Source organism: Eretmochelys imbricata, chromosome 3 (genome assembly GCF_965152235.1).
Source record: "Eretmochelys imbricata isolate rEreImb1 chromosome 3, rEreImb1.hap1, whole genome shotgun sequence".
In the NCBI taxonomy this organism is placed as follows: domain Eukaryota; kingdom Metazoa; phylum Chordata; order Testudines; family Cheloniidae; genus Eretmochelys; species Eretmochelys imbricata.
Genome location: NC_135574.1, coordinates 126,796,921 through 126,824,860, shown reverse-complemented (window position 1 = coordinate 126,824,860; position 27,940 = coordinate 126,796,921). Strand labels below are relative to the sequence as shown.

The 27,940-nt window shown below is 43.7% G+C and overlaps 1 protein-coding gene across 4 annotated transcripts in view; it reads left to right on the top strand.

Annotated features, from left to right (window-relative positions):
• The first annotated feature begins 1,729 nt into the window (after nt 1-1,729).
• The window catches only part of UNC93A (unc-93 homolog A), a 32,735-nt gene continuing 6,524 nt past the window's right edge, over nt 1,730-27,940 (top strand). Inside the window, exons 1-9 of one of the 4 annotated variants that reach the window (XM_077813343.1) lie at nt 1,747-2,490; nt 6,756-7,195; nt 7,818-7,985; nt 9,906-10,087; nt 11,291-11,520; nt 15,865-15,996; nt 19,985-20,202; nt 25,454-25,589; nt 27,607-27,738. In XM_077813343.1, the coding sequence (XP_077669469.1) occupies nt 9,981-10,087; nt 11,291-11,520; nt 15,865-15,996; nt 19,985-20,202; nt 25,454-25,589; nt 27,607-27,738 (955 nt within the window). In that variant the 5' untranslated portion in view covers nt 1,747-2,490; nt 6,756-7,195; nt 7,818-7,985; nt 9,906-9,980. Of the gene's footprint in view, nt 2,491-6,755; nt 7,196-7,817; nt 7,986-9,905; nt 10,088-11,290; nt 11,521-15,864; nt 15,997-19,984; nt 20,203-25,453; nt 25,590-27,606; nt 27,739-27,940 lie in introns of all 4 variants that reach the window. The other 3 variants (XM_077813341.1, XM_077813340.1, XM_077813342.1) reach the window with 3 other exon arrangements.

Genomic DNA, 27,940 nt, shown 5'->3' with positions numbered 1-27,940 from the left:
CACGTTTGCCAGCCTCACAGTGCAGAGGGGGAAATCAGGACTGATTCAGATGAACAGGCTGTAAATTGCTGCCACTGCAGTGACAGACTCCAGTGACTGCTTTTGAGAGGTCCCTCATCGATATTGAAATTGCAATTCACAGCAAGCCTCCTGAAAGGTAATTCAATTGAACAAATGGCTAAGGGTTAAAGTCTGACCAGCTTGTGAACATAGCAGGTGTGTATGTGGACCAGCAAGGAGCTTCCTCCCATTATGCAGCATGTGGAAGGCCAGCCACCACTACAGTCCCTGCACTTAGGTGCTTTGCACCTTGCAGTTATTTATGCCTCTGCAAGATGGGTATAATGATTTTGTTGAACTCTTCCATGGGGGAAGAAAACAAAAACAAAACATTTTTTGACCAGCGCCAATCATCACTCTTTTTTTCTGCAATGTACAATTTACCCTGCAGGAGACCTTTCATTGCACCTCAGGCATATATCAAACTTTTTTTTTTTCCTTTTTTTGCTGTTTTTGTTTCATCAGTTTGCATTCTAAGAGCCCGATTCTGCAACCCTCTCTCACATTCAGTAGTACCTGCTCCCACTGAACTCAGTGAGCCTGTTCACATGAGCAACTGCTACAGAGCATAAACTAGGCTTGTAGCAGGAGGGGCGGAGTCTTGACCGCCTCACACTTTGCATAGTCATTTACACCCGTCAAAGTGGGTATGAAGTGCTTCCCGAATAGCACTCCCTTTGCGCTGGTGTAAATGATCACACTAGGTACAAGGCAGGGGAGAATTGGAACCAAAAGCATTTAACAGGTTTCAGAGTAGCAGCCGTGTTAGTCTGTATCCGCAAAAAGAACAGGAGGACTTGTGGCACCTTAAAGACTAACAAATTTGTTAGAGCATAAGCTTTCATGGGCTACAGCCCACTTCATCGGATGCATAGAATGGAACATATAGTAAGATTATATATATACGTACAGATAAGTTGGAAGTTACCATACAAACTGTGAGAGGCTAATTAGTTAAGATGAGCTATTATCAGGCACTCGTCACCAAGAACACTGGGAGACCAAGAGGTTTCTGCACATTACAGCAGTGGTTCTTGGCCTTTTCCATCCCATGAGCCCAATAGAAAATGTTTCAGGCTCCCCACCTCCTATCTAGCTATAAAGACAGGGAGGAGAAGAGTTGTGACCCCTTGAGGCCTGTTTGTGGGTCTTCTGGGGATCACAAAACCCAGTTTGAAAATCTGTGTGTTACAGCATCTTTTGGGTTAGTTTGGTAATGGGCATTGCTGACATGGGTATATGCCTGGCAAACTATCTATGGCATTTATATGATCCCCCATCACTGTTGTGCCTGAGTGTCTCACAATTTTTAATCCTGTGAAGTAGAGAAATTCCCATTTTACAGATAGGGAACTCAGTCACGGATAGGCAAAGCGACTTGCCCTCAGGTGCAGTGGAATTCTGTGATGTAGTAGTGAATTGAACTCAGAGGTGCTAAACTAGAACCTTAACTGCTGGACCATACTTCCTGTCCAACTGGAATCGGCAAGATGTTGCAAGTTTAGGGACAGCATGGAAGGTGGCTTAGAGATGAGTGCAGGAGGAGTAGTCAGGCTGGTTTCATTAGCACAGAGAGGGGAGGAGTGGTAAGAAATGATGGCAGAGACTTAGGCATGGTGGAGTTGTACATGGCCCTGCAGATAAGAGAAGAAAATTAAACTTCAGAGCAAAGATGACAGGATGCCACTAGAGGGATTGAAGAGGAGAGTGAGTCATGAGTGCACCAGTAATTTTGAGGCGTGATCATATGAGATGTTAACAAGCAGTTGAGTGAATTTCCTGAGCTGCCAACAAGTGGCGACTGAGTTTTGCAGAGCAGCCGTGGTACAAGCCTCTGTTGTTCACAAACAGGATCTGGCTGCCCCTTTCGTTAGAAAGGGTCCATATCACAACAGGGGCATGTGCTTTTTCTTAGCAGTACTCGGTCCTGCTGAGTCAGAGTCACCTTGTACGCAGCCAAGCACAAGCCTGTAAAACGGGCATTAATCAAGTTGTTCTGAGCCATGCAAAAGAGCAGAGGTAAATGCAGATGTGAACTGCTTAGAGGCAGGATATTTTCAGAAGGTAAGACGTGGATGGGCTGAAGCAGAGGAGAGCTACTGCAGGTAGAGAAGTGAATGCAATACGCATACTAGAGAAACAGACTACTTCATGTGTGGGGAGCTCCTAGCTGAGTTTAACGTTCTACTGGATCTGCGACACAAAGATTAAGTCTGGCACCCTGACTCAGCAAGCAGGAAATGCTTCTTTGTCCTGGCAATTTGGGATTCAGGGGAGGAGCCCTACTGTGCTGAGAGCACCCTGCCCCAAGCCAGTCCCAGCCTCTACTACAGGACCAGCACAGGTTACCTGAACAACTGGACTCAGCAGAGGTGGCAGCTGCTGTAAGCCTCCTGCAAGTAAGGACCACAGAGCCCCACAGATGTGCAGGTAAGAAGCCACAGCTGAGACTCCCGTCTGCATTCACTCTGCTCTCTTTCTAGCTGGGCACCTCTCCCCACCCTAGCTGCAGGAAGTTTCTCTTCTTCCCACCTTAGGGGATAGGTAAAGGGAGTAGAGGGGTGTGGACAGTGTGGGAGGGGAGGCGGACGGGGACTGTGGGGAGGACAAGGTGGAACATCAAGGATTGAAGAAAGAAGAGCGTGGCAGGATGTGCAAGGGGTTTGCAGGAGGGGAGCCTGAGAGGGAGAAACTGGGTTGGGGACGTGGGGAAGAGGAGCTGGGGAGGAGAAAGCAGAGAGATGAAGGATGAAGACAAGGAGGAATGGAGAGATGAGACTGGGGAAAAGCAGAGCAAGGAGGGATGATAGGATACATCAAGGGGCAAAGAAAAGCAAGCGGGTGTCACAGAAGGAAGATAGAAAGGGGGACATCACAGGATAAGATTTAGACATACCTAGGGGCAGAGGGATACTGGATGTAGCAAACGGACTGTAGACACCTTGGAAGAGTGAACAGAAGTGGGAGATCTATGAGTAGGTTGCGGAGAGGAGAATGGGTGGTGTTTGAAGGGACAGGATGTAGAGACTGGATCTGTGGGTGGAGGAGAGAGGGATGGAAAGTTGGGTAGAGGCCAGGGAAACGTTTAGAGCTTTAGGTGGAGGTAGGAGAGAACTAATACTGCTTGGAGCTTTGGGCACAGCGTGGCTCCTGGTTCTGTGAGTGTCTTTGTCCTCCCTTCACTTTGTTGACAGAATTACTCCACTGATTGGCAGCTGTCTGCTAGGCCTGATTGATTCCCAGGAGAAAACAGCCTTTGCTACTTGGGGTATTCCACTTAGCCACCCGTCAGCATTTAATAGGTTGTATTCTCCATGGCCACCAGCAGTATGCAGCTGCCCACCTGCATGACGGGTCATCTTTAGTCCTACTTATCAGTCACATCTGAGTGAGGAGGGAACTGACAGTTGAGGGAGGCTGGAGTCAGTGCTAACCTGAACTCCTGCAAATTTGGGAAAGGAGAAGCTATATACCTGCTAGGAAATGAGCAGGTTCAACCTACCCTACCTCCACCCACAGAGAAAATGGAGACCCTCCAAAAAGCCCATTCCCTAAAACCAAGAAGCAGGTATGCTCCTTCTTGGAGGTGGCCAGCTATTGCATGGGATTCCTGACACATTTCGCCACACTTGCTTCAGCTTAAAAAACAGTGAGGCACCACAGCAGGTGTGTGAGGCAGAACCATGCAACTAGGCTTTCACAGTGATAAAAGAACATATTTTTTAAACAGCCTGGGCTGAGCAACCTAGATTTTAACTGGACGCTTACTCTACTGAGCAGATAAATTGGATATTGAATTGGGGGCTGTATGATTCCAGAAATTTCAGGGTGAAGACCACAATATATTATACTGGAGATGTAGACTCATTCCCATTGGGGTGGGGAGTGGGGAAGATCTTTAAGGAGAGAGTGGTTGCTTTAAGACAGTACTGGCTTGGGTACCCTTTTATTTTGTTTACAGGCCATGCTGCCCTGTGTTGGTTACATACTCTGAAAGAGTCTAATCTCCAGATCATCCATTACTACCTGAGGCTCCAGCCTTATGTTTTCCATGTGCAACACCGACCTGGGAGGCAGCATGGGAAGGGTTAACTTCCTTTCTCAGGTCACTAATACTGCCGCAACCTTTAGAGAGTGAATCACATATGACATTTGGAGAGGATGAGTGTGTGGGGTGGTTCTGGCCTTTCACAGAGAAGAACCTTTTCTGGTCTGACAGCACCCTACCCACAACTTGGTCGCTGGCAAAAACCCCAGTATCCATGCCTCTAATATAATGAGGCCAGTATGGGTTATACATGGGGAGTTTGTTAGACAAGTGGGCCTTGTTAACTTGCCAATATGGGGCATGTAACTTGCTGACTTTGCCTGTGGGGGAAACTCAGAGAACAGTCAGGCCACAAGAAAGGGCTCTAACCCAAGTAACTTGGAAGGGGGTCTCCTTACACAGTGAGCTATTTAAGTTTCTTTTTTTTAAAATTGCTGCTGTTAAAGACAATCCTGGGCCTGCATTCTAGTCCATCGGTGACGCTCCAGCTGTGCAAAGGGGCTGCAAAACAGCCAATGTCTCCAGCTGGCGTGAAACGTTGGCATAGCTACCTTCTGTCACTCCGCCCCCTGTTGTAGCCTGATTCCAGGGTTGGGAACATTCTGGGGGGAAAGCATGGCCAGATGACTTGTGTGCTCTGGCAACCCCCAGGAAGTGGTCACCCCTTGGGGGCCAGCAGCAGCCAGGGATAGTTTAGAGCAGCTTTTGGGCTGCTGTAAACTATGCTGGTGCCAGAAGCAGGGAGTGGATCACTCAATGGCTGCCTGTTCTGCTCATTTCCTCTGAAGTGCCTGGTATTGGTCACTGTTGGAAAACAGGATAGATAGCTGGACCATTGGTCTGACCCAGTATGGCTATTCTTATGTTCTTATGACCCAGGATCTGGGAGCCACAAAATGCTACTCATCCCTCCTTCAGCTGCATCCATTGGCTAGTGGGCATAGCCAGAGATCAAAGCCAATAAAGTAACAGCCAGCCTGTGGCCTGAGATAGAGGGATCTAGGGTGGGTCTTCTGTTTTTATTGGGTTTGTTCAATGAAAGCCTAAAATGAACAGATACCCCAGTAAAAGGTGGATGGCTAGAGGGAGGGGTGAACACTTGAGAAAAAAGAAGTCAACCAGAAGGTCTGTTGTGATTTAAGAGAAGCCAGGGCTCAGTTATAGTCACCTCAGAGAACAAACATTCTTGACTGTGGGATGGAGTCATTAATTTAATTGGTCCATTCCATTTCCAGTTTCAGTGATCCCTCCATGTGAGAGCTTTTAGCTAGGAGTGTGTCGATCCCCTGCTTGAGACCTGAGATTGCACACATGTTCGGCTCAGATCTTGAGACTCACTTAATCTTAGGTAAACTGACAGAAGGAATGAAAAGGGTGTCGGGTTGATACACAGCAGGCTCACTGGAGACTCTCACAGCTTGGTACAAAATGAAGAACATCTCAACCTTATCAGATTTCATTGGTAAAGAGTCTGCACATTCCTTTGGAGAGACTCATTAGAAGGCAGATAAGCCAAAGGTCTGGACAGGGACATACAGCAGGCCAAAATGTCTCTCAGATCAATCAAAAAACCAAAGAGCCCAAAAATGCTTTCCAGGAACAGGTGTTGCTGGTGGGAAAGACTGTGTGTTGGCTCTCAACTGACAGTCTCTCCAATTGTGCCTTTAAAAAAGAGTGTCATGTTAAAAACTATTTTAAAAAAGCTTCCCTTTCTAAGTGACTACCAACACAGTGAAGTATTACAAAACAAAGGATTTTGAAAATGTAAAGTGCCTCTCACTGTTGCATGTGTGCACTGTTTATTCTCGCGTCAGAGTGGGAAGTGAGATGTTTCAATTTTGTTTAAAGTCAGTATCACTGTCATGTTCTTATGCATTAGTTCAGTTCAGCACTGGTTTGGGTTACAACCACTACAGGAGAAGGCTGGGTATGTAACTATCAATACTTGCGCCTCCAAAACAAAGGCTGGGTTGAGGCTCAGCTGAAAATTAGACTCTATGTATGTGTGCCAAGTGTGATAGTCCTTAACATAAAGAGACAGTATTTCACTGTCTATTTAGAAAGTCTTGAATTTATTTATAAATATCCTATTCTCAAAGGGATATTAATAACTTCTTCACTCTCACTTGGGGTTGGAAGAATATTTTTCTTCTGCATTTACTTGAATTATAAAACAAGAACTAAAAATATCAGAAAGTGGATGTTCCTCAAAAACAGGAGCTAGCTTTGACTTCTTGGTATGTTAAAATATATTCAGCCTTTTTCTTGTTTTCTTTGTTCTGGTCTTGATTGAATGTGTGTATGGGAAGCAACACTGTGCCATCTAGTAGCTGGTAGAATGATTCCCAGCCATGTATTCCCAAATTCCACTCGGTTTTGCTGGGGATAGGGTATCTTCCATTAGACAAACAGGCAACGCCCTTGCTTTTGTGTGCTGTATCTATGTCAAGATTGAGAAACCCTCCAAGTAACAGTCTCACATTACCCAGTCACATAAACAGGCTGGTTTGTTTGTGTGGTTTGCAACCTTAGTTAAGGAACAGACCTGATATAGATTTCCAAGCAACCTTTTCATCTTTGCCCTTTAAGGTTTAGCTCTAATTGTATTCAAGCCATGCACTTAACTATCTGCATTCTTCTGTTCCAGGAACAGGAGGAAGCCACATACTATACAGATGAAATATGAAATTTTGCCTCATTCTTACAAGCGATTTGTGAACTTGAATATAAAGTACAGAGATCTAATGCAAGCTGATAAGTCCTAATTATTATTGCTTCACAGCAACTGAATGAGTAACTGGTTCATATGGAGTTTTCAGTATCAGAGAAAGTAAAGTTCACCGGCTGACACACAACTGGCTAACAATTCTTTCTACTATAGATGCAGTGAGAAGTTGATCCTTACCAACAAGCAGATCCTGTTTTTCCCTCCCTAAGTACCAGCTGGGCCACTTTGATCAACACCTTTAACTGTCAGGCCTTTATCTTCTATGAACCAACATGGAAAGCAATCTTAAGAATGTCCTTGTCATTTCTTTTGGATTTTTACTTCTATTTACTGCTTACGGAGGGCTTCAGAGTCTGCAGGTAAATGTAACTAGTTTCATTAGTTGCTATGATATCCGTTCCTATAGTTTTCAGAGTAACAGCCGTGTTAGTCTGTATTTGCCAAAAGAAAAGGAGTACTTGTGGCACCTTAGAGGCTAACCAATTTATTTGAGCATAAGCTTTCATGAGCTACAGCTCACTTCATCGGATGCATCCAATGAAGTGAGCTGTAGCTCACGAAAGCTTATGCTCAAATAAATTGGTTAGTCTCTAAGGTGCCACAAGTACTCCTTTTCTTGTTCCTATAGTTGCATCAGTCCAGTCAAGGGGTGTGAAACATAATCTTTTCTTGGTATCTTTGAACAAAAATGTGATTTTCTGGTGTGGGCTGAGATATGGCCTGGCAACAGATGATGTGTTTTACCCAAGTTCCAGAGCTTCTGTTAAGAATTTTATACCTGGAATGCAATGGAAGGGCTCAGAAATAGAGGGGATTTTTAGGAGTAGAAATAGTTCTAGAAATGCCTAGATCTGTAAAAAAATGACTAAGACGTACGTTGGCCATGAAAAGGTGACACGGTATCTTGTTTGCAGACTTGTGCAATGCCAAACGCAGGATGTACCCTTCCTGCCATATGATCTTAAACTGTGATCTTTTCAGATCTCAATAACATTTTGGAATAAAAGGCTGTCTCGAAAAACCCAGAATGCTGCAGCTAGGGATGTTGGTAATTCAGGAAATGGTTCTCTTCCTTCTGTGGCCCCCTCTTGATGAAGAAAAAAGGTGCATTTTTCAATCATGTAAACGTAACATGATTGGAAAGTCCTGGTAAATATGCAGTCTAATACATCTGAAGCCTGGTTAACTGGTTGCATTGCAGCCTAGCAGGAACCCTTAAAGAATTTCTTTTTAAACTCATGATGTTTAAACCGATCTCATGGTTTTTTGTGTTCTGACTAATAATATTTAAATGCTTGGAGCTGGCAATACTTTAGATATGGACGTTTAAATAAGAATCCCCCGCTGATCTGCAAGCCAAATTTGAATGTCTATTGAACAATGAGTTCCTTACACCTGCACAATGGCAGCCATGGAAGGGAAGTAGCAGAAGCTAATATGGCTTCAGGCAGCATTACTCCCACTGGGATTTCCAAACAGCTCTCAGAGCCAACCAGGGATTATGGGCAGCTGGTCTTCAGCTCCACCTCTGTGGACCGAACCCTGCAGAGCCAGTTCCCTATGAAACACTGGTGGAGAAGCTGCTGGAGGCTCAGGTGAAGGATGAGATGAGGCCATGCAGGTGGTACCCTGCACCCACTCCTCCAGATCTGAAAGATCTTAACTAGAGCAGGTCAAAAAAATGGCAACACACTAGTTTTAAATCAAAATGCAATTTCATCTAAATCAAAACTTTTTGCAGAAAAGCGTTGATTTCAACAATGTTTTTCAGTGGGAAAAAGCTGAAACCAATCATTTTGACTCTCATTTCAACTTTGTATTATAGTTTAATATTAAAAATATAAAAGTTAAAACAAATCAAAATGAGAAAGTAGAAACAACACATTTTTACCTTATTGAAATGACACATTTCGATGCACCCAAATCAAACTTTTTAGGAATTTTTGTTGTGTGGGAAACTTCAAAATTTTGACTTTTCATTCGGATTGGGAACTTCTTTTGTGTGGGTATGTGAAATGTCAGAATTTCCCATTGGAAAATGGAAATTCCAGTTGCTGACCAGCTCTGATTTTAACCCCTTGTGCTCATGGAAGTGGAGAGCATGATCTGACCCAAGGTTCTTATTTATTAATATGACTGTAGCACGTAGGAGCCCTCATCATTGACCAGGACCCCATTGGTTTAGGTGCTGTGTTTAGCTAGTAAACAGGAAGCACATTTCTGCACTCTTCTAATTACTCTATATACATCCAAGAACTGTAGCCAGCCACTGAAAAGCACCCATCTCTAGAGTGGAAGACAGCAGACAACCAGTTACCCACCATGCAATGTGTCATAATAGTGATGGGTAGGGAGGAAATAATTTTGGCCGAGGACCCTGGTGACCGCATGCTCCTACAAAAAAAATGCCCCGGGGCTTACATGGGCACACACAACTTCAGTTTTTAAGGTATCCTTTGAAATAACCTTCCCACACAGGGTAAACTGCATGGAACTCAGATCTACCTAGGAAGGGCCAACTAGACCATGCTGGAATTTGAACCTTTGGTTCTGAGATGTCTAAGAAGTTTTCAGACCTTGTGCTTAAAGTACTAAGGCATTGCCTCGGGCAAAAATCCCCTTGGGATTATGAATCAAGAGACTTTCTTTTCAAAGTAAACAAGAAAGAAAAAGAGAGAAGGAAAACAGATTTTCCTTAAGTCTCATTGGTCTAAAAACCAAACTGTGTTTGTTGCAAACCAAAATCCTGGATCTGAACCCCACTCTGCATCCCAAATGTTTAGACAATTCACAATCCAAACCTGAATCTGGATCAGAATTTTGTAAGTGGCCCCTATCTTTGATGGCTTAAACCAAAATTCTGGAACTTGGACGGGTAAGGGATGTTAAAATACAGAGCCAACTTCTGGCTTCATCCTATCTCTGGCCAAAGCCAGTTTTGAGTATCCCCTTCCCCACTCTCCCTTTTCCATCCTTACCCTTGTGGCTTTGGAAGCACTGATATTTCAGCTACCATATCTCCTCTTCTCACATGGTAAATTCTGGGTCAACTTGTTTTTGTCTCCACAGAGCAGTCTCCACTCTGAAGAAGGTCTTGGTGTTGCCTCACTAAGTGTTATCTATGCAGCTCTCATCCTCTCTTCCATGTTTCTCCCTCCAATCCTCATTAAGAAGCTGGGCTGCAAGTGGACCATTGCAGGCTCCATGTGCTGCTACATCGCATTCTCCCTGGGCAACTTCTATGCCACCTGGTACTAATGGCCTTTTATACTGTTCTGCCAGAGTTGAACTAGTGAAACGCCATTCATTACATCTGGGTTAGATATGCAAAGGGGCAATTTTTTCTCCTTAGAGGGTTATCAGTGTTTGGAATTTCCTGCCCCCAGTGGTACTCCCAGAACCAACCAAATGGACAACAACTTGGGCAGAGTCGTCCCTTTGATAGGGCGAATCGAGGTGACTGCCCCGGGCCTTGCGCTTTGCATAAAATCGTGAGGAAGCAATCTTGTCCAATGCTTCTGGGGGTGCTGGGGTATTGTGGAACTGGGCAGCCTCTGCTAGACCTTTTTTCAAGCTGTAGTGTCCTTCATGCCAAACCCAGGTCCACTCTTCATTGGGTAGGGGATGTGAGGCTAGAGGGGAAGGCTACTAGTTTTGTCCCCCTCCACCTCTCTTTACATCCATCCAGGGTAGGCACAATCTAGTCCTTAGATTACAGAAGGAAAGGGTTCGTGAACTCAGACTAGGTGTATGAACTGTACAAGTCCCCCCATGCCCCCAATATAGTTGGCATCATTCTCAAACTTCACAGTGTTCAGTCATTCCTTGTTTAAATTCATTGGGGCAGATTTGACCCTGGAGTAACTCCACTGATTTAAACAAAAGTTGAATATGTTTGGGTTATGGGCGGCGGGTAATGGAGTCTGGGGGAGGCTAAACCTCCCCAAACCTCCACTAATGCTCCCTGTCACAGGCCCAGGGTCAGGCTGTGGCAGAACTCAGAGCTCCTCTGGGTGGCTCAGACTCAGGGCTCGGCCCCAGCTGGCTGGCTGGGGCTCAGGGCTTCTCCGGACTGCTCTGGGGCTGCTCTGGGCAGCAGCAGGCTGGTGGGGGTAGGGCAGCAGGCCAGCCGGGGTTCCGGGCTGCTCCAGGTGCCAGCCAGGGTTCGGGTCTGTGCTGGTGGGCCAGCTGGTGGGGGAGGGGGGTGGAAGAGCAGGAGTGGGGTCGAGGCCTCGACTGGAAGAGGCAGGGCAAGGAGCTAGCCTCTCCAAATGGGGGTGCACAAACTGCCCATGGTTTCGGTGTATTGTGATGTCTGTTATGCATCTGAGACTCTGGGAATAATTTGGCTTATGTATTTTATTTATGGAATGCAGTGTTCAGTGATCTGCCTTGGAGGGGGAATAGATGGACAAACAGATAAAATCTATGCTAAATAAAGTATTCTTTGGCAGGTACACGCTAATCCCTACCTCCATAATCCTGGGATTTGGGGGAGCCCCTCTCTGGTCTGCTAAATGCACCTATCTCACAATAGCTGGCAATTTGTACGCCCAAAAGGCAGGGAAAATTGGAAGAGATGTCATCAATCAGTATTTTGGGCTCTTCTTTCTCATATTCCAGTCTTCTGGAGTCTGGGGAAATCTTATTTCATCTTTGATATTTGGCCAAACTATCACCACAGGTAATATATTATATGTATATGTATATTTAAAGACCTAAAGTATAATATTTCTTTCTTGCACCCTTCCATCATGCCGTGTTTATGAAAGAAAAGATTTATTGCTTTAAAGTTTATTTTTTAAAACCTTGGTTAAAAAAGGCAGGCAGAATAATGCAGAAGCAAATTCATGGATGTTTTGAGGTGAAAAGTCAAATGTGTTTTACATTTTTAAAAATGCAAGTTTAATCACTGATGATAATTGAACTGATTTTGAGGTTACTTGGATTTAGTGCTTAATCCAGTTGCCAGAGAGAGGCAGAACTGTCTACTGGCTAGAACATGGGACTGGAAGCCAGGACTCTTGTGTTCCAATCCACACTCTGATAGTGAATTGCCATATAGTTTGGAAAAGTCAGTTAACTTCTCTGCCTCCATTTCCCATTTATAAAATGGGGATAACAAGAGCTAACAAGGATGTTGTATTTGGTCAATATCTTGAAGAGGGGAAGTATTATAATGTATCATTATTACAATCATCTTGCTGCTTCATTCAAAGGTCAGGATATAATGGAAATGGGAGATTCTTGAGTGGAAAGAAGTTACAGATCACTGGATCAAGCAGGAAAAATGGCTTCTTTTAAAGGAGGTTTTGTCTCCAAGAGTTCAGAGTTCAACTAGAAATTGGGTTTAACCTTATATATTCAGGAAGCTCACATCAGGTTTTATTAACAGTGTAAGTCTAAAAATATTGTCCAATCTGTTGCACCCTGTTTTATGCCAGCGCAACTTTTGAAGTCAGTGAAGTTACCCTGAGACAGACTTGTATAACAGAGTGGAGAATTTCGTCCCCTGGGTATGAATCTCTACTCCAGTCCTTTGCCCCTGAGCAAGGTGGATATAACACACCACTATATCTGAATAGTGAGTGGAAGCACAAGGTGCAAGGCAATGGATAATCAGGTGCATTCTCGCTAGTATTGAACTGTATTGTGGCTCACAGAGATACAGAAGATCCACTTTGAGGGGGTTCCCTCACTCTTACATTTGGGTTTGCACATCTCCCTTAAAATGCTGAGGCCATCTCTGTGGGCCTCCACTTTTATTTCATTGATTGGCTCCTTTTGATTTTAGTGAATGCTGTACTTGTGAAAGGGGCTAACTTAGCAGCTCTCAAGTCTGAAGCTTTGTTTATCTAAACAGTGACAACATGGGCAGAGCCAGTGTAAGCTTCCCCCCATTGCCTGACCACTGAGCCTCAGCCTTCATGTGGAGGGATCTTCTATGAAGGCAAGACTAAACTCCAGTCTCCAGCTCATTCAGTTCTTAGCCTCTCTTTGGACACTACCAACAAGGGTGTGCTCATGTATTTTTCAGCACCAACAATGTTTGTTTTTGTTGTAGCAAAATGGAAAAAAAGTAAAATATGCTCATTTGGAAGAAAACCTTTACAAAATGTAGACCTGCTTCCCACACTCACGCTTATAAACTCGGCCAAACCCATTACCACAGCTAGCCATCCCCATGAAGGCAGGACGTCCCTCATTTTAAGGGAGACCTTGTAAGAATGAGATGCTTCCGAAATATCTAGGGGCTGGCATGACATGCTGCTTGGCTGCATCACGAGGGAACGACACAGGAGATAAATTTGTAAAGGCAATAGCCACATATAAAATGCAACATTCATTTTCCTCACCCCTTCCTACTAGCACCACTTTGGGCTTGATTTTCAGAGATGCTGAGCACCTATTGACCCCAGTTAGAGCTGTGGGTCCTCTGCACTCCTGGAAACCAGGCCCCATACTACTTAAGTGCGCTGTGTCACCACCAGGATATTGCACGTGAGAAGAAAAAGCACCAGGTTTTGCTTTACATTGTTGAAAACTTAATCAAGTTCTAGATTTATTTTTCACTCCCGAGCCTCAGGACTGCTCTACATTATACTTTGCTCCCCAGGGGTCTTTGCAGCAGCTGAGAATAGCCAGAGTGCAGTGTCAGGCCGTGATGTAAAACTGCTGAGGCAGGTCTCTGTCATCTGGAGAATCCTTTTATACCAGGGTTATTCCCCAGGGGCCATTTACACTCTGTTTAAGCTTCCAGTATGACACAAAGACTGGGACAAAATGAAGAGTTCACCCTTGTTTATTTAACACACTTCCAGAATATAATCGCTTTCCTGAAGTTCCACTGGTCCGAAGCTATGCAAATGTGGCCACTGGCCACAGCAAGGCGATCACTTTATCCGCTTTGTTAATTTTTACCTCAGGGCATGTCTACACTGCTGCCTAAGTCAATATAAATTACGACACTGAGGGATGTGAAAAAGTCCCCCCACCCCCTGAGCAACATAAGTTTTGTGCTCTCCACACCAGCGCTATGTTGGCCAGAGATGCTCTACCGCTGACATAGCTTCTGCTTCTTGCATCGGTGCAGCTGTGCCAATGTAGCGCTGTAGTGTAGACTTGCCCTCATGGTAAACTTGAATTGTCTTTGTGGTCAATAAACAGCTTGTGCACGCGGCTGTTGTTTAAAGCTAAAAGCTGTGATGAAAACAAACCAACTGCAACTAATGTTTAAAATAACCATACAATAGACCTAATTAAGTAAGGAATCAACCTAGATAAACTTTATTCCCGCTTATTCAAGAACTGACATGCTTTGCAATGAAAGCTGGTGAATTAATTTTAAAGCTCTCTCTTTTCCTCCTGGTACGCCCCGGCCTATTCAGGTTCACAATTTTGATGACTATTTTGCATTCTTACAATGAGTAATGAGTACAGGAGGGAATTAGCATGGTGTGATCACGCTACAGAGGAACTCTGTGTGGTGTGTGTGTGTGGGGGGGGGAATATTGTCATATGCTCAGCATAGGATTTAAGGATTGAACAAAGCAAAGCCATGTAGAGTTGCTTTAGTTTCAAATATATTCGCAAATAACAATAAAAACAGGAAGAACTGGTTCTTTTCAGGGATGGATTATGGCTAAATGTCACCTAGATCAATCAAAAATGAGCGCCTCAGAACTGTCCTCCCAGACAGAGTGCTACTGGAATGTGAAATTCCATTACGGAGCAGAGCAAAGAAGGCTGCTGCTCAGAAAAACAAAACAACCGGGGCCTGTGTTTCCTCTTCTGAAGTGTTAGGAGCAAGCAGAAATGTTAGACCATTCTTTAATATTATTTCTTCAGTGTCATTCATCCAGAAGGTTCCCAAAGTTGTTTTTTTTTTACAAACTAATTAATAAATACTTTGATCTTCTTCATCCATAGATGTCAAAGTACTCTGTAATGAATGGTAAGCATCATTAACTCCATTTTACCAATTGGAAAACTAAGAGAAGTGACTAAATCAAGGTTACATAGCTAGTGAGCTTCACTGGTGGGACCAGAACTCAAGTAGCCTGTGTTCTAGTTTGGTAACCTTGTCCACTGTCCTCCCTACTACAACAAACATGAATAGAAACTAACCCGCAATGGATCCCAACTGAAGAATTCAGATCTAGATCTGGATTTTGTACGCTCCCAAGTTAGGGATATTCCAAACAAGGGGTTTTGGTATGACCTAGGATAACAAATTGGGCCCATTTGAAAAATCTGAGATCCAGATACTTATTTGAACTTCAAACACTCACAAAGTGAGGATGAGCTCAGATCTGGGATTACTGATTTGGGACCATTTCTACAGATAACCACTTACTTAGTAAGCTAACTGGAGCTCCTGTTGCACTGGAAATACACACTAGGAGGTGGGAGGACCAGTTTGGACAAACTAAGAACCTTACCTATCCAACCTATCAGCCAGAACTTGCACTGATTTTTTTGTTGTTGTTGAGGTTCAGGAAAGCTCATTTAACTTGTATTTCATTTTCATGGATGTGCTAAAGTGCAATATTTCAAGGAAAGCAATTCCTGTGGTTTCTGTGTCCCAGATGTTAATCTCCTAGGGAAGGGTCTTCTTCAGATTTCCAGCCCAGTTTTGCAGACCCAAGTAATTCAAATGAGGCTTCAGTAAAAAGTAAAAAAACCTTTTTGAGTGCTGAACTGAACCATCAACCTTTTTGAAGTTTACTCAGGGTGACTTCAGGCCTTGGAAAGCATGCCCCTCCCCCACAGGGCTTACTGATAAAGAGTGGCGTGAATCAAAGCCCCAGCTAAAAACAGTTCCAAATTTTGGAGCATCACAACTCAGGATTCAAACTCTGTAGCTGGTGCCTTCTTTATAAATGGCTAAACTAGAATATTGCTGAATTTTGGGGAAGTTTGGATCTATGATCAACCTTTGTTACTTGGATCCATTTCTACTTATTACCTTGAACTCTGCTTATCTGACTTCCCTCATGTTCTGCCTTTGTTTTCATTGTTACTGAAGTAGTGGAAGTCTCAGCAGAAGATCTGATGTGCTGTGGAGCATATGACTGCATGACAAATGCTACAGCTAACGCCACTGCATCGAGTGGGCCAACCAAGACCTTAATCTATATCCTGTTGGGTGTCTACACTGGTATGTGCTTCCAGCGGTCTCAACCAAACATCACTTACAGGGAAATTAGAGGCAAATGAAATCAAAGATGATCTTGCAGAGTATGTTTCCAGAGTCCTCCAATTTGAGCTGACAAAAAGGAAAGCCCTTTTCTCCTGAGCTGCAACCAGTTCCCTTCTGAGAAGCCCTAGCTGCTTTGAGCAACTCTGTATTTCTTTACTCCTTAAAGGAGCAGGACACCCTTTATATTTACATTTTTACTTAGAATGAAAATTACAATTAAGGTAGAGTTTAGACATTTAGGCAAACACAATCCTCTCCTGCTTGGACCAGTCTTTACTTCAGCTAAGGAAAGCCCCATACAATATGGCTTTCTTCAACAAGTGTCCAAAAGAGGGGTCTAAAATGTGGCTCACTTCAGACAACTCCCACAGAGGAATCCCCAGCCTCTTCCTAGAGATTCTGTCAGAAACTGAGTAGTGGATGGTCTGGTATAGTGGTTGGAGCAGCAGCAGTCAAACCTAGTTATTGGGCTGGGGAGAGGAGCCAGAATCAAGAACAGGGTTGAAACAAGGCTAAAGCAGAAACGGAACAAGGACAGGCTGGGGCTGGGGCTGGGACTGTAACAGAACAAGAGCAAGCAGAGGCTGGTGCAGGAGCAGTCTGTCAGGGCCACCAAGCGGCAGGTGATACTCCTGGTGGGGTAGCAATGTTGAGCAGACTGAAGTAGCTGCTCTCAGTGGGACCCTGTATCCCTGGATTTGGGATCACCTGGTGAGACCTGCACCTGTGGATTGGCTGAGCCCTGGTTGAGTGACATGGAAGCTCTGAGAGCAATCATCAGGTTCAAAGATGACTCATTACAGATCCTACCTCCCTGAATCTTAGTGCCAGATTCAGCCTTAACTCCGGACAGAACATCTCTCTTCTTGGATGTGCCTTAACTAGGATAAAAGGAGTTTTCTTAAGTGTTCACTCACTTATTTTAAAACCTAGGGATGTGGTAGACTCTTCATCCCTTGAAGTCTTTAAATTAAGACTGGATGGCTTCCTAAAAGATAAGCTCTAGCTCAGCCACAAGCTATGGGCTTGATGCAGAAGTTATTGCATGGAGTTCATTGGCCTGTCTTCTGCAGGAGGTCAGAGTACTTCAATAATACAAATAAATAATAGTAAATAATAATGGTTGCTTTTGGAAAATCTATTAAAACTCTAGTGTAGACAGGGCAAGTTGTATCTCTAACACATTTTAGCTGGTTGAAGTGAATCCTAGGAGAGAACCTATAAAATACACTTTGTCCTGTCTACACTAGTTAAAACATGTTAACTAATACTTTAAATAAATCCTTTTAACATAGTCTAGATACACCCCAGCTGTGCTTAGAGGACATAATTCCTTATAGCTGGTCGAGCCCCACAATACTCAGGGATAGGCATAAATTATTCTTCTTCTAGGCAGAGAATTAACAGCTTCCATTCTACCCTCTGGAATAGACCCCATGGCAGCACCACTATGATACCAGTATATTGGTACCATATGTACGACCCCCTCTTGCACCCCCGCACTGGATGGAGTATGTGAAAACTGCTCATAGGTTCCTTCCTCTGGCCACGCTAGTGGAGTAGAGTTGGGCCCAGAGCTAGTACAGTTGTCCAGTGACTATTTTGTCTGTCTACATGTGGCCAAAAGCCCATTATAAGGAATAAAGAGTGTATTACAATCTGCCCACCTTAGTGTGGCTGGATTTTGCCAATGTAGTGTTTTCCTAGATCTGAAGACAGGATCTAGCTGCTGAGAAGGGGGAAAAAATAATGCAGCACAACATCCTCTGTTCTGAGGTAACACATGAACAGAGTTAGGTATCTCTTTTCACACCCTCTTTTCCCCTCAATGTGCACTTGTAAATTAGAACTAATGTAGCCAATGAAACAACTTTAATTGGAATCCAGTGCTCAAGACAAAGAACACTCATGTCACTCAGTGACATTTTACAGCAGTGAGTAAAGCTTAGAATGCAGCTGACTGCAAACCGCGTAGATAAAATCTTCCGTTCTGGTTAAAGGGGAGAGGTTTTTGACAGCCACATATGTCACCTTTCACCTTTTGACATGGTTTTATGTTTTCTACAGATATATGTAATCTCTGTGTGGAGATATAACACTAAATGTGTAATACACCAATGGAAGGGAGTGTGTCATCTGGCAAAACACCTCAAATCTGCCATGCTTAATTAATGGGTAAAAGGAGGAAGTAAAAAGCCCCCTCGCACATCCTCCACCTCATCTGGAGTGCATTGGAGCTGCTACCTTTCTGCAGAGTGTGGGTTTGGGTTGTGAGTTTTAGCTCTAAATCTGATTACTAACATGTGCTCCCCTAAGCTTTGCTCATACAAAATGAAAGTAACCCTGCCTTCCACTGACCTCACTCCAACAGTCTCAATTTCTCTTTCACTCTTAATAAGAGATATTACTTTCCTACCTTGAGGGAAACCAAATATCTGAATATTTCATTCAGAGACATTTTTTAAATGTCTCCTCAGTTTTGTGGATGACTATATACTTGGCAGTTCTTGGCTGGAGAGGAGGATAAATAGCTAGGCTATCTTGTAGAGTCTTTTGGGTTATTTTGAAAACCAGAGTGTGGACTTCTCTGTTTAGATTTATAAGCCTCACAACTGTTAATCTCCTGTAATTGCTCTCAGTTCACTACAGGAATTTATAGACTATTCATCCTGCAAGCTTCCCTTGATTTTCCTTGCACTCCTCACTTCCCTGCAATAAGTCCATAACACTGCTATAAACCCTAACAGAATTAAAAATAACTCACATCACTAATGGCTACACTCCAGCGGTAACAGAACACGTGTAATCACTTTATGAGAACATTAATATTAACACTGTCTTAAGGAGACATACCTAAGAAGCAAGTTTAGTGTTTTTGTGCAATTTATTGTAAGTCTGCCCCTGCAATGGGAGGCGATATGAAAAGCACAAAGCATCTGGCTCTGAGTTAATGGATAGGCAGATGCACACCTACAACTACAGTGTCACAGTGATGAATGGATGTACAGCATGTAAAACATGCAGTGGGCCTGATTCTCCTCTCACTTTATAACTCCATTTACTTCAATGGAGTGATGCCTGATTTACACCAGTGTAGCAAAAAGATAAATCAGGCCCTGAGTTTTTAATTAAGGAAACGATCACCTGTTGCTGCTTCAGACCTCTTGGCCCAAAATTCTGTTCTAATTTATACTAATGCGGTCCTATTGACTTCAATGGAATGACACTACAGAGACAGGAGAATTTGACCCTATATGTATATGATCATCTGCACTGACTATCAGTGTACGCCGTTATTTGTCATTTTTATATTAGGTGTACAGCCACAGAGTTGATCTATCAAGCTATACACAGTTGCCTCCTAGCATTTTTCATGTCCCATACATTCATTACTGTTCTAAGCACGTCAGCTACCAGCAGTGTTTTGAGATGACAATCAAAATCTCTAGTGGGATCCAGGAAAATAAAAGTTAAAATTCTATCTGTAGCCTGATATTTATTTTTTTCAGGTATTTTGAGAAAGACTATTACTAACCATGAATATCTTGTCATTGAACATGGATGTTCCCTAGTTGAGCTAGAAACTGTTGATAGGTGCAAAGGAAACTCTTTCATGCCAGCCTCCCTATGACCTCTGACATGACTTGGAAGAGTGAGAGATTGTTCTGATGTAATGGTGCAGCTGACTTTGCGACTGTCATAACATGTATGTCACACCTCAGCAGAGGGAATTTTGTGAGGTGCACAGCGGCATACAGCGGTCTGGAACTTAGATCAGGCATTTTTAATTAGACAGTAATGGCCACTAGGCTGTATTTAAACCAGTCTTTCAGCCACCAAAACATGTGACCCAGAACTAAGCACTAGATCTGAATAATAATAAACCAACTGTCTGTCATTCTCTTGGCTTCCCTCCTGGTTTCATGCATTTGTTTTGTTTTTGCAGGTAGTGGTGTGATAGCGGTGTTGCTGATTGCTCTATTTCTGGATCAAATCAAAGCCAACCAAGCAGAGAGTGAGACAGAAAAGATGCAGACACAGTCCTTTTGGTCCACATTCCTAGCAACTTTCCAGCATCTTAAAGATAAGCGACAGTGTCTCCTAATCCCTCTGACAATGTACAGCGGGTTTGAACAGGCATTCCTTGCTGGTGACTATACAAAGGTGGGACTGAATGTTCCTAGTTATGCTCAATCTTTCTATAATTTACCTCTGCTTAATACTATTTCCTCTACCAGATAATTACTCAGAGTAAAATGATGTATATTCAATGGCAGGGGACAGTCTTGGCAATGCTAAATTACTGCCTAATACTATTTGAATTAACTCCGACTGAGCTGTTCAAATACAAGAAGCTGGCAGTAACCAAATCAAAGCAAAAAAAAAAAAAATCTGGGAAGAAATTATTTTGAGTTTACAGCAAAAGGTTTTTAAAAAATTTCCTTAGAATTCGGTATAATATTTGTATTTATTCGGTAATGAATCAATATATTATTGGTTTCAGAGTAGCAGCCGTGGTAGTCTGTATTCGCAAAAAGAAAAGGAGTACTTGTGGCACTTGTGGCATCGGATGCATCCGATGAAGTGAGCTGTAGCTCACGAAAGCTTATGCTCAAATAAATTGGTTAGTCTCTAAGGTGCCACAAGTCCTCCTTTTCTTTTTGCGAATATATTATTGATAATTAAAATGTTATTGACTTCTTTTTAAGTATTGCATGGACATTTTGGTTCCATTTTTGTTTAAGACTATTAAACTATTAGTTGTATTAAGTTGTCTAAAATTATATTGAACATTTCTTTTCCATGTCTATAAATCAATGGCAGTTTTAAAAAGGCAGAAGTCAGGAGGCAGCATGAGATTGGAACAAAAATTAGAAACTTCTAACATGAGATTTGCAAATACAGGACACTCAGCAATTGCTGATTAGCTCATCCTGAGTTCTGGAACAGGTCCAAAAATATCACTAGTTCAAATACAAGTTTTTTCTTCTTTAACACTATGATGCCCTCTTGTCATTCTTCAGGCTTCCTTTTCTCTTGGCACATGCTTTTCACATTTTTGTCATAGTCACTAGTACAGTAAGTTTCAGAAAACTCCAGACCTTCTCAGGGTATATCACGCCACCCTTACTTCTGAGCTGCTGCTGGCATCAGTACTGCCTTCAGAGCTGGGTGCCCAGCCAGCAGCCACTGCTCTCCAGCTGCCCAGCTCTGAAGGCAGAGTGGAGGCTGCTGGCCAGCCGCCCAGCTCTGAAGGCAGTGTTGCCATCAGCAGCAGAGCAGAAGTAAGGGTGGCATGGGTTGGTATTTCCTATATGCTTAAATGGCTCTGTTTGAATCAATGCCTTACTGTTTTTAATATTTAGTGAGAGTTGCATGTTGATTTTTTTATCGGTATATGTACTTGTGTGGCAGGCAGGGGGCATAAACTGCTAGACACAAAGAAGGAGGGCGTGAGCAAATACACTTGAGAACCACTGGTATAGGGAGCCTAAGTTAGGGCTGTGAAGTGAAGTTGAATCCTGTTGAATCCTACTGAGTGGCTTGATGGCTGATCTATAAGCTGGCTGGCTACAAAACATTATCTTGCACATGTTCAAAAGCCAGAAGTGATAAGGAAGAGTCAGAACCACCCCACTGCACATGCATTCTCAAAAAACAGCACAGAACAGACTTATTCCTCAGCTGTACATTCAGAAAGTCTTCAAGTAATCTGAAATAGGGAAGGAGCTAAACATCTTCTTAGACTGCTCATTTGAAACTTTAGCTTTCAGGCACCATGCACAACCAGAGAGGGAGGATGCACCCATTACTAATCTTGAATGGATCAAGTGACATCCCATAACCATTTAGGAGAATGTTTTTATAGGTAAGATCCATTCCCTTTCTGGGGGTGCACCATGCTCTTTTATGGAGATTAGAGTTCAAATCCCAATCCCAGCCAAGGAAGGGTAGAGAGTTCTTTGTGCCACTATGTAGCAAGAAAGTCTAGTGACCAGATGGCCTAGTGGTTAGCTCATGGCCTTACAGTTTCTACTGGTCTAGTCATCCTGGCTGTGGACTCTGCTATAGACCACCAGACCAGGGGGATGAGGTGGATGGGGCTTTCTTCCGGCAACGAACAGAAGTTACTAGGTCACAGGGCCTGGTTCTCATGAGGGACTTCAATCACCCCAATATCTTTGGGAGAGCAATACAGCAGTGCACAGACAATCCAGGAAGTTTTTGGAAAGTGTAGGGGACAATTTCCTGGTGCAAGTGCTGGAGGAACCAAGTAGGGGCAGAGCTTTTCTTGACCAGCTGCTCACAAACAGGGAAGAATTAGCAGGGGAAGCAAAAGTGGATGGGAACCTGGGAGGCAGTGACCATGAGAGGGTCGAGTTCAGGATCCTGACACAAGGAAGATAGGAGCAGCAGAATACAGACCCTGGACTTCAGAAAAGCAGATTTTGACTCCCTCAGGGAACTGATGGGCAGGATCCCCTGGGAGAATAACATGAGGGGGAAAGGAGTCCAGGAGAGCTGGCTGTATTTTAAAGAATCCTTATTGAGGTTACAGGAACAAACAATCCCGATGTGTAGAAAGAATAGTAAATATGGCAGGCGACCAGCTTGGCTTAACAGTGAAATCCTTCCTGATCTTAAACACAAAAAAGCAGCTTACAAAAAGTGGAAGATTGGACAAATGACCAGGGAGGAGTACAAAAATATTGCTCAGGCATGGAGGAGCGAAATCAGGAAGGCCAAATCACACCTGGAGTTGCAGCTAGCGAGAGATGTTAAGAGTAACAAGAAGGGTTTCTTCAGGTATGTTAGCAACAAGAAGAAAGTCAAGGAAAGTGTGGGCCCCTTACTGAATGAGGGAGGCAACCTAGTGAACAGACGATGTGGAAAAAGCTAATGTACTCAATGCTTTTTTTGCCTCTGTCTTCACGAACAAGGTCAGCTCCCAGATTACTGCATTGGGTAACACAGTATGGGGAGAAGGTGACCAGCTCTCTGTGGAGATAGAAGTGGTTCAGGACTATTTAGAAAAGCTGGACATTCACAAGTCCATGGGGCCAGATGCACTGCATCCGAGGGTGCTAAAGGAGTTGGCAGATGTGATTGCAGAGCCATTGGCCATTATCTTTGAAAACTCATGGCGATCGGGGGAGGTCTAGGATGACTGGAAAAAGGCTAATGTAGTGCCAATCTTTAAAAAAGGAAAGGGGGAGGACCTCAGTCCCTGGAAAAACCATGGAGCAGGTCCTCAAGGAATCAATTCTGAAGCACTTAGAGGAGAGGAAAGTGATCAGGAACAGTCAGCATGGACTCACCAAGGGCAAGTCATGCCTGACTAACCTAATTGCCTTCTATGATGAGATAACTGGCTCTGTGGATGAAGGGAAAGCAGTGGACGTGTTATTCCTTGACTTTAGCAAAGCTTTTGATATGGTCTCTCACAGTATTCTTCCCAGAAAGTTAAATAAGTATGGGCTGGATGAATGGACTATAAGGTGGATAGAAAGTTGGCTAGATTGTCGGGCTCAACAGGTAGTGATCAATGGCTCCATGTCTAGTTGGCAGCCGGTATCAAGCGGAGTGCCCCAAGGGTCAGTCCTGGGGCTGGTTTTGTTCAATATCTTCATTAATGATCGGGAGGATGGCATGGATTGCACTCTCAGCAAGTTTGCAGATGACACTAAACTGGGAGGAGAGGTAGATACGCTGAAGGGTAGGGATAGGATACAGAAGGACCTCGACAAATTAGAGGATTGGGCCAAAAGAAATCTGATGAGGTTCAACAAGGACAAGTGCAGAGTCCTGCACTTAGGACGGAAGAATCCCATGCACCGCTACAGACTAGGGACCGAGTGGCTAGGCTGCAGTTCTGCAGAAAAGGAGCTAGGGGTTCCAGTGGATGAGAAGCTGGATATGAGTCAGCAGTTTGCCCTTGTTGCCAAGAAGGCTAACAGAATTTTAGGCTGTATAAGTAGGAGCATTGCCAGTGGATCGAAGGACATCATCATTCCCCTCTATTCGACACTGGTGAGGCCTCATCTGGAGTACTGTGTCCAGTTTCGGGCCCCACACTACAAGAAGAATGTGGAAAAATTGGAAAGAGTCCAGCGGAGGGCAACAAAAATTATTAGGGGGCTGGAGCACATGATTTATGAGGAGAGGCTGAGGGAACTGGGATTATTTAGTCTGCAGAAGAGAAGAATGAGGGGGGGATTTGATAGCTGCTTTCAACTAACCGAAAGGGGGTTCCAAAGAGGATGGAGCTAGGCTGTTCTCAGTGGTGGCAGATAACAGAACAAGGAGTAATGGTCTCAAGTTGCAGTGGGGGAGGTCTAGGTTGGATATTAGGAAAAACTTTTTCACTAGGAGGGTGGTGAAGCACTGGAATGGGTTACCTGTGGAGGTGGTGGAATCTCCATCCTTAGAGATTTTTAAGGTCAGGCTTGAGAAAGCTCTGGCTGGGAAGATTTAGTTGGGGATTGGTCCTGCTTTGAGCAGGGGGTCGGACTAGATGACCTCCTGAGGTTCCTTCTAACCCTGATATTCTATGATTATATGATTCAATCACCCCATCATGCTCCAATTGCTCCCCCCAAAGCTCAGTCACTACAAAGGAGGGGGGGCAAGTTAGGGGGACCTGGGCCCACCCACTCCATCAGGTACTAACACAGAGCACTAGGGGTTCTCTCAGAGTTTCCAGCCCAATTACTGAGCTACCCCAAATTATGTTACCCCAGGTCACTTCCTACCAGTCTGGAGTTCCTCCGTTTGGAACAGGGTCACTGGTTTAGCAGACTCTCCTCAGTCTCTCAGTGTCCTGTTCAGTCAGTCAATCTCTCACACTTGTGGCTTTCAACTCCCAAGGAGGGAGGGGGAGCCTAAGTCCCTGCTGCTAGCGCAGCTGTCACAAAGCTGTTGTCATTCCTTGCACAGCTCTCAGCATCAACCTTGCTTCCTGGTGCCAGCTCATTCCCCCCTTTTCCTGGGCTACCAGCGTCCTTCTAAACTGTTCCTCCACTGAGAACATGCTCTGCACCTGTTGAGGGGGAGCACCAGTATTGTCTACTCCCTGCCCTGGTTCAGCATGGGGCCTGTAGACCCCATCACACACTACCATGGGGGCTGATCTGAAGGGGAAATAGGGCTCCAAATGCAGCCCTTGTTCCTTTAAGAGAAACGCTGGTGCTGTGGTGCAGGTCTCACTGGGAACTGGGATGGGAATGTTGCTGGAGGCCAGATACAGCAGCATTCCAGAGACTTGACTGTGGAGATACCGAACTGTGCTTTATTGATCATGTCTACACGGTATGAATATTCACCAGCTCCGAGAATCAGACCCTCTGACTTTAGCCACAAAGACGAGTCATAGTCTGTGAATAATAATGCCGTGTGTCTGTTCTCTTCTCTTTAGTCATATGTGACCTGTGCCCTGGGGATACATTTTGTTGGTTATGTGATGATCTCCTTTTCAGCTACAAATTCGCTCTGCTCTCTGTTCTTTGGAAAGATTTCCCAGTTAACTGGCAGAAAAGCCCTATTTGCATTAGGTATGTAAAGACTGCTTGGAGGACCAATGATCTCATCTGGTAAGACAAATCCTGTGTTCCCTTCCCACAGCATGGGGCAGGGGGAATCATGCTATAGGCTACCAGTTAGAAGAGATATACCTGGAGGCAAACTCTTCATTCATTAGAGGAGCTGGGGAAGAGAGGAGTCGCAATTAAGCTGCATATTCAAGTCATTCCATTGACTCCGTCCAGCAGCTCTCCATTGTTGACAGGCTCAGCTCACCCTGGTTTTGGTGATACTATATACTCAGGTTGAGCTGTTAGTTCTTTGGAACGAATGTGACTGATGCCAGATTGTCTCTCATTATTGGGCCAAATCCTGATCCTGTTGAAGTCCATTGCAGTATTGCTATTTGCTTCAACGAGTTCTGAATTTACCAATAGCTCTGTCAGGACCAAACTCCTGGCCTACTTTTGGTTAAAAACCACAGTGAGTAATGAGCTAACATATTAGCTTGGTACTTGGGGGAAATGTGAACTTGGGGCTACTAGCAGTCAGTCTAATAACTGCAGGATATGTTTTGAACATTAGTCCTGTGTCCTAATTGCCATGTGTTTTGTAGTGCAGAAAAATGAAAATGAAAGCAAGAGAGAGAACTATCTCAGTGCGCCAGTTTAGACTAAATGAAGTGCTGCATATGGACGAGAAGTGTGTAGGGTACTGTGAGGAGAAGAGACTTATGGGATGGATATATTTTAAGGGCTCCTTTCAGTGGACATTGAAAAAAGGCTGTCCCAATACATAATTTACCAAGGCAGAAAAATATCAAGGAAAGTGTTTCATTTGAAGCCCAGTATCTGAAAATGAGATTTCTGTGCCATTTGAAGAAAGTTTATTACAATGAGTTGTCCTGAATTCCATAGCATGGTTCCCTTTATTAATAGAAACTGCATTGCTTGATTCCACGTGCATTGCCCTAGAAATTTTCCCTAAGATAGCTTTAAAGCTAGAGACAAGAGATTCAGAGTTCTTAATATAGAACCGTAGAACTTTGCAGGTTCTAGCTGTTCAGTTTTCCCATACATATTTTTGCTCTTTGTGTATTCCTCCCTCTTGGTGACTCATTTTATCTTAAGGAAAACAAAGAAATTACAGTCTTTATAAGGGTCTGATTCAAAGCCACCGTCCACCCACCCCTCATTCCACTGGGCTTTGAGTCAGGACCTTGGAGTGTGAGATCAAAATGCAGTGATTCACTAACATTCTCCATCTAAGCAGAAAGATAAAATGTCAGCCACCGCTTCAATAGGCAACCTAGATGATCTTAAGGCCAGGTTTCAGAGTAGCAGCTGTGTTAGTCTGTATTCGCAAAAAGAAAAGGAGGACTAGTGGCACCTTAGAGACTAACCAAATTATTTGAGCATAAGCTTTCGTGAGCTACATTCCACTGAATGCATCCAATGAAGTGAGCTGTAGCTCACGAAAACTTTTGCTCAAATAAATTGGTTAGTCTCTACGGTGCCACTAGTACTCCTTTTCTTTTTAGATGATCTTAATGGTCCCTTAAAAAAAAACAAAAATCTCTCTCTAAAGGACAGTATATGGAAAACAGAATGAAACATCCTTTCAGTTATCTACCAGTAGACACCTACATCACATTAGGATTCAAAGTCTTCTGGGGTCCCCTATGCCTACTCAGTGGTACATTGGCTTGGCTATTCCCATTGGTAGGTCTTAACCTCTGGGTTAATATCTCCATTAGCTCAGAATTCCTCTCTATTTAGGACATGGCCTGGGATGACTATATAAAAACAGGCTCTTCCCAATGTTTCATTGTACAATATTAACTGATGACCAAGAGAGGATTGCAGTGTCTTTGTGTAACTTTAAACGGATGAGTACAGATGATGGAACCTTCCTGGTTCACTGACCTTATTTTATTCAATAGCGTTTGAAGAAATCTTGCAGTAGACTCTGAAACACTGTATATCTAATATGAAATTTCCAGTTTATAACAGTAATTATGTTTTCTCCTTCTCTCTCCTAAACATACAGCTGCAATTACAAACCTTGCCTGTATAATAGCACTATTGCTGTGGAAACCTCACCCAAACCAGCTTGCTGTATTCTTCATATTCTCTGCTCTTTGGGGCCTAGCTGATGCCATTTGGCAGACACAAACCAATGGTAAGTCCCAGCGACAGCTAACTGAACCTCACTGAAATATAGTATTCTGTATGTTTTTTATTTATATGCAGTCTGTTTTACTCTACGTGGGCATAAAACAATGTGATGGGTTTAAGATGGGCTTCAGGAAATATGCTTACCCTCCTTTCAGTCAGAAAAATGAGAACAAATGCTCAGGAAGGAGAAACTAATTTAAATGCTT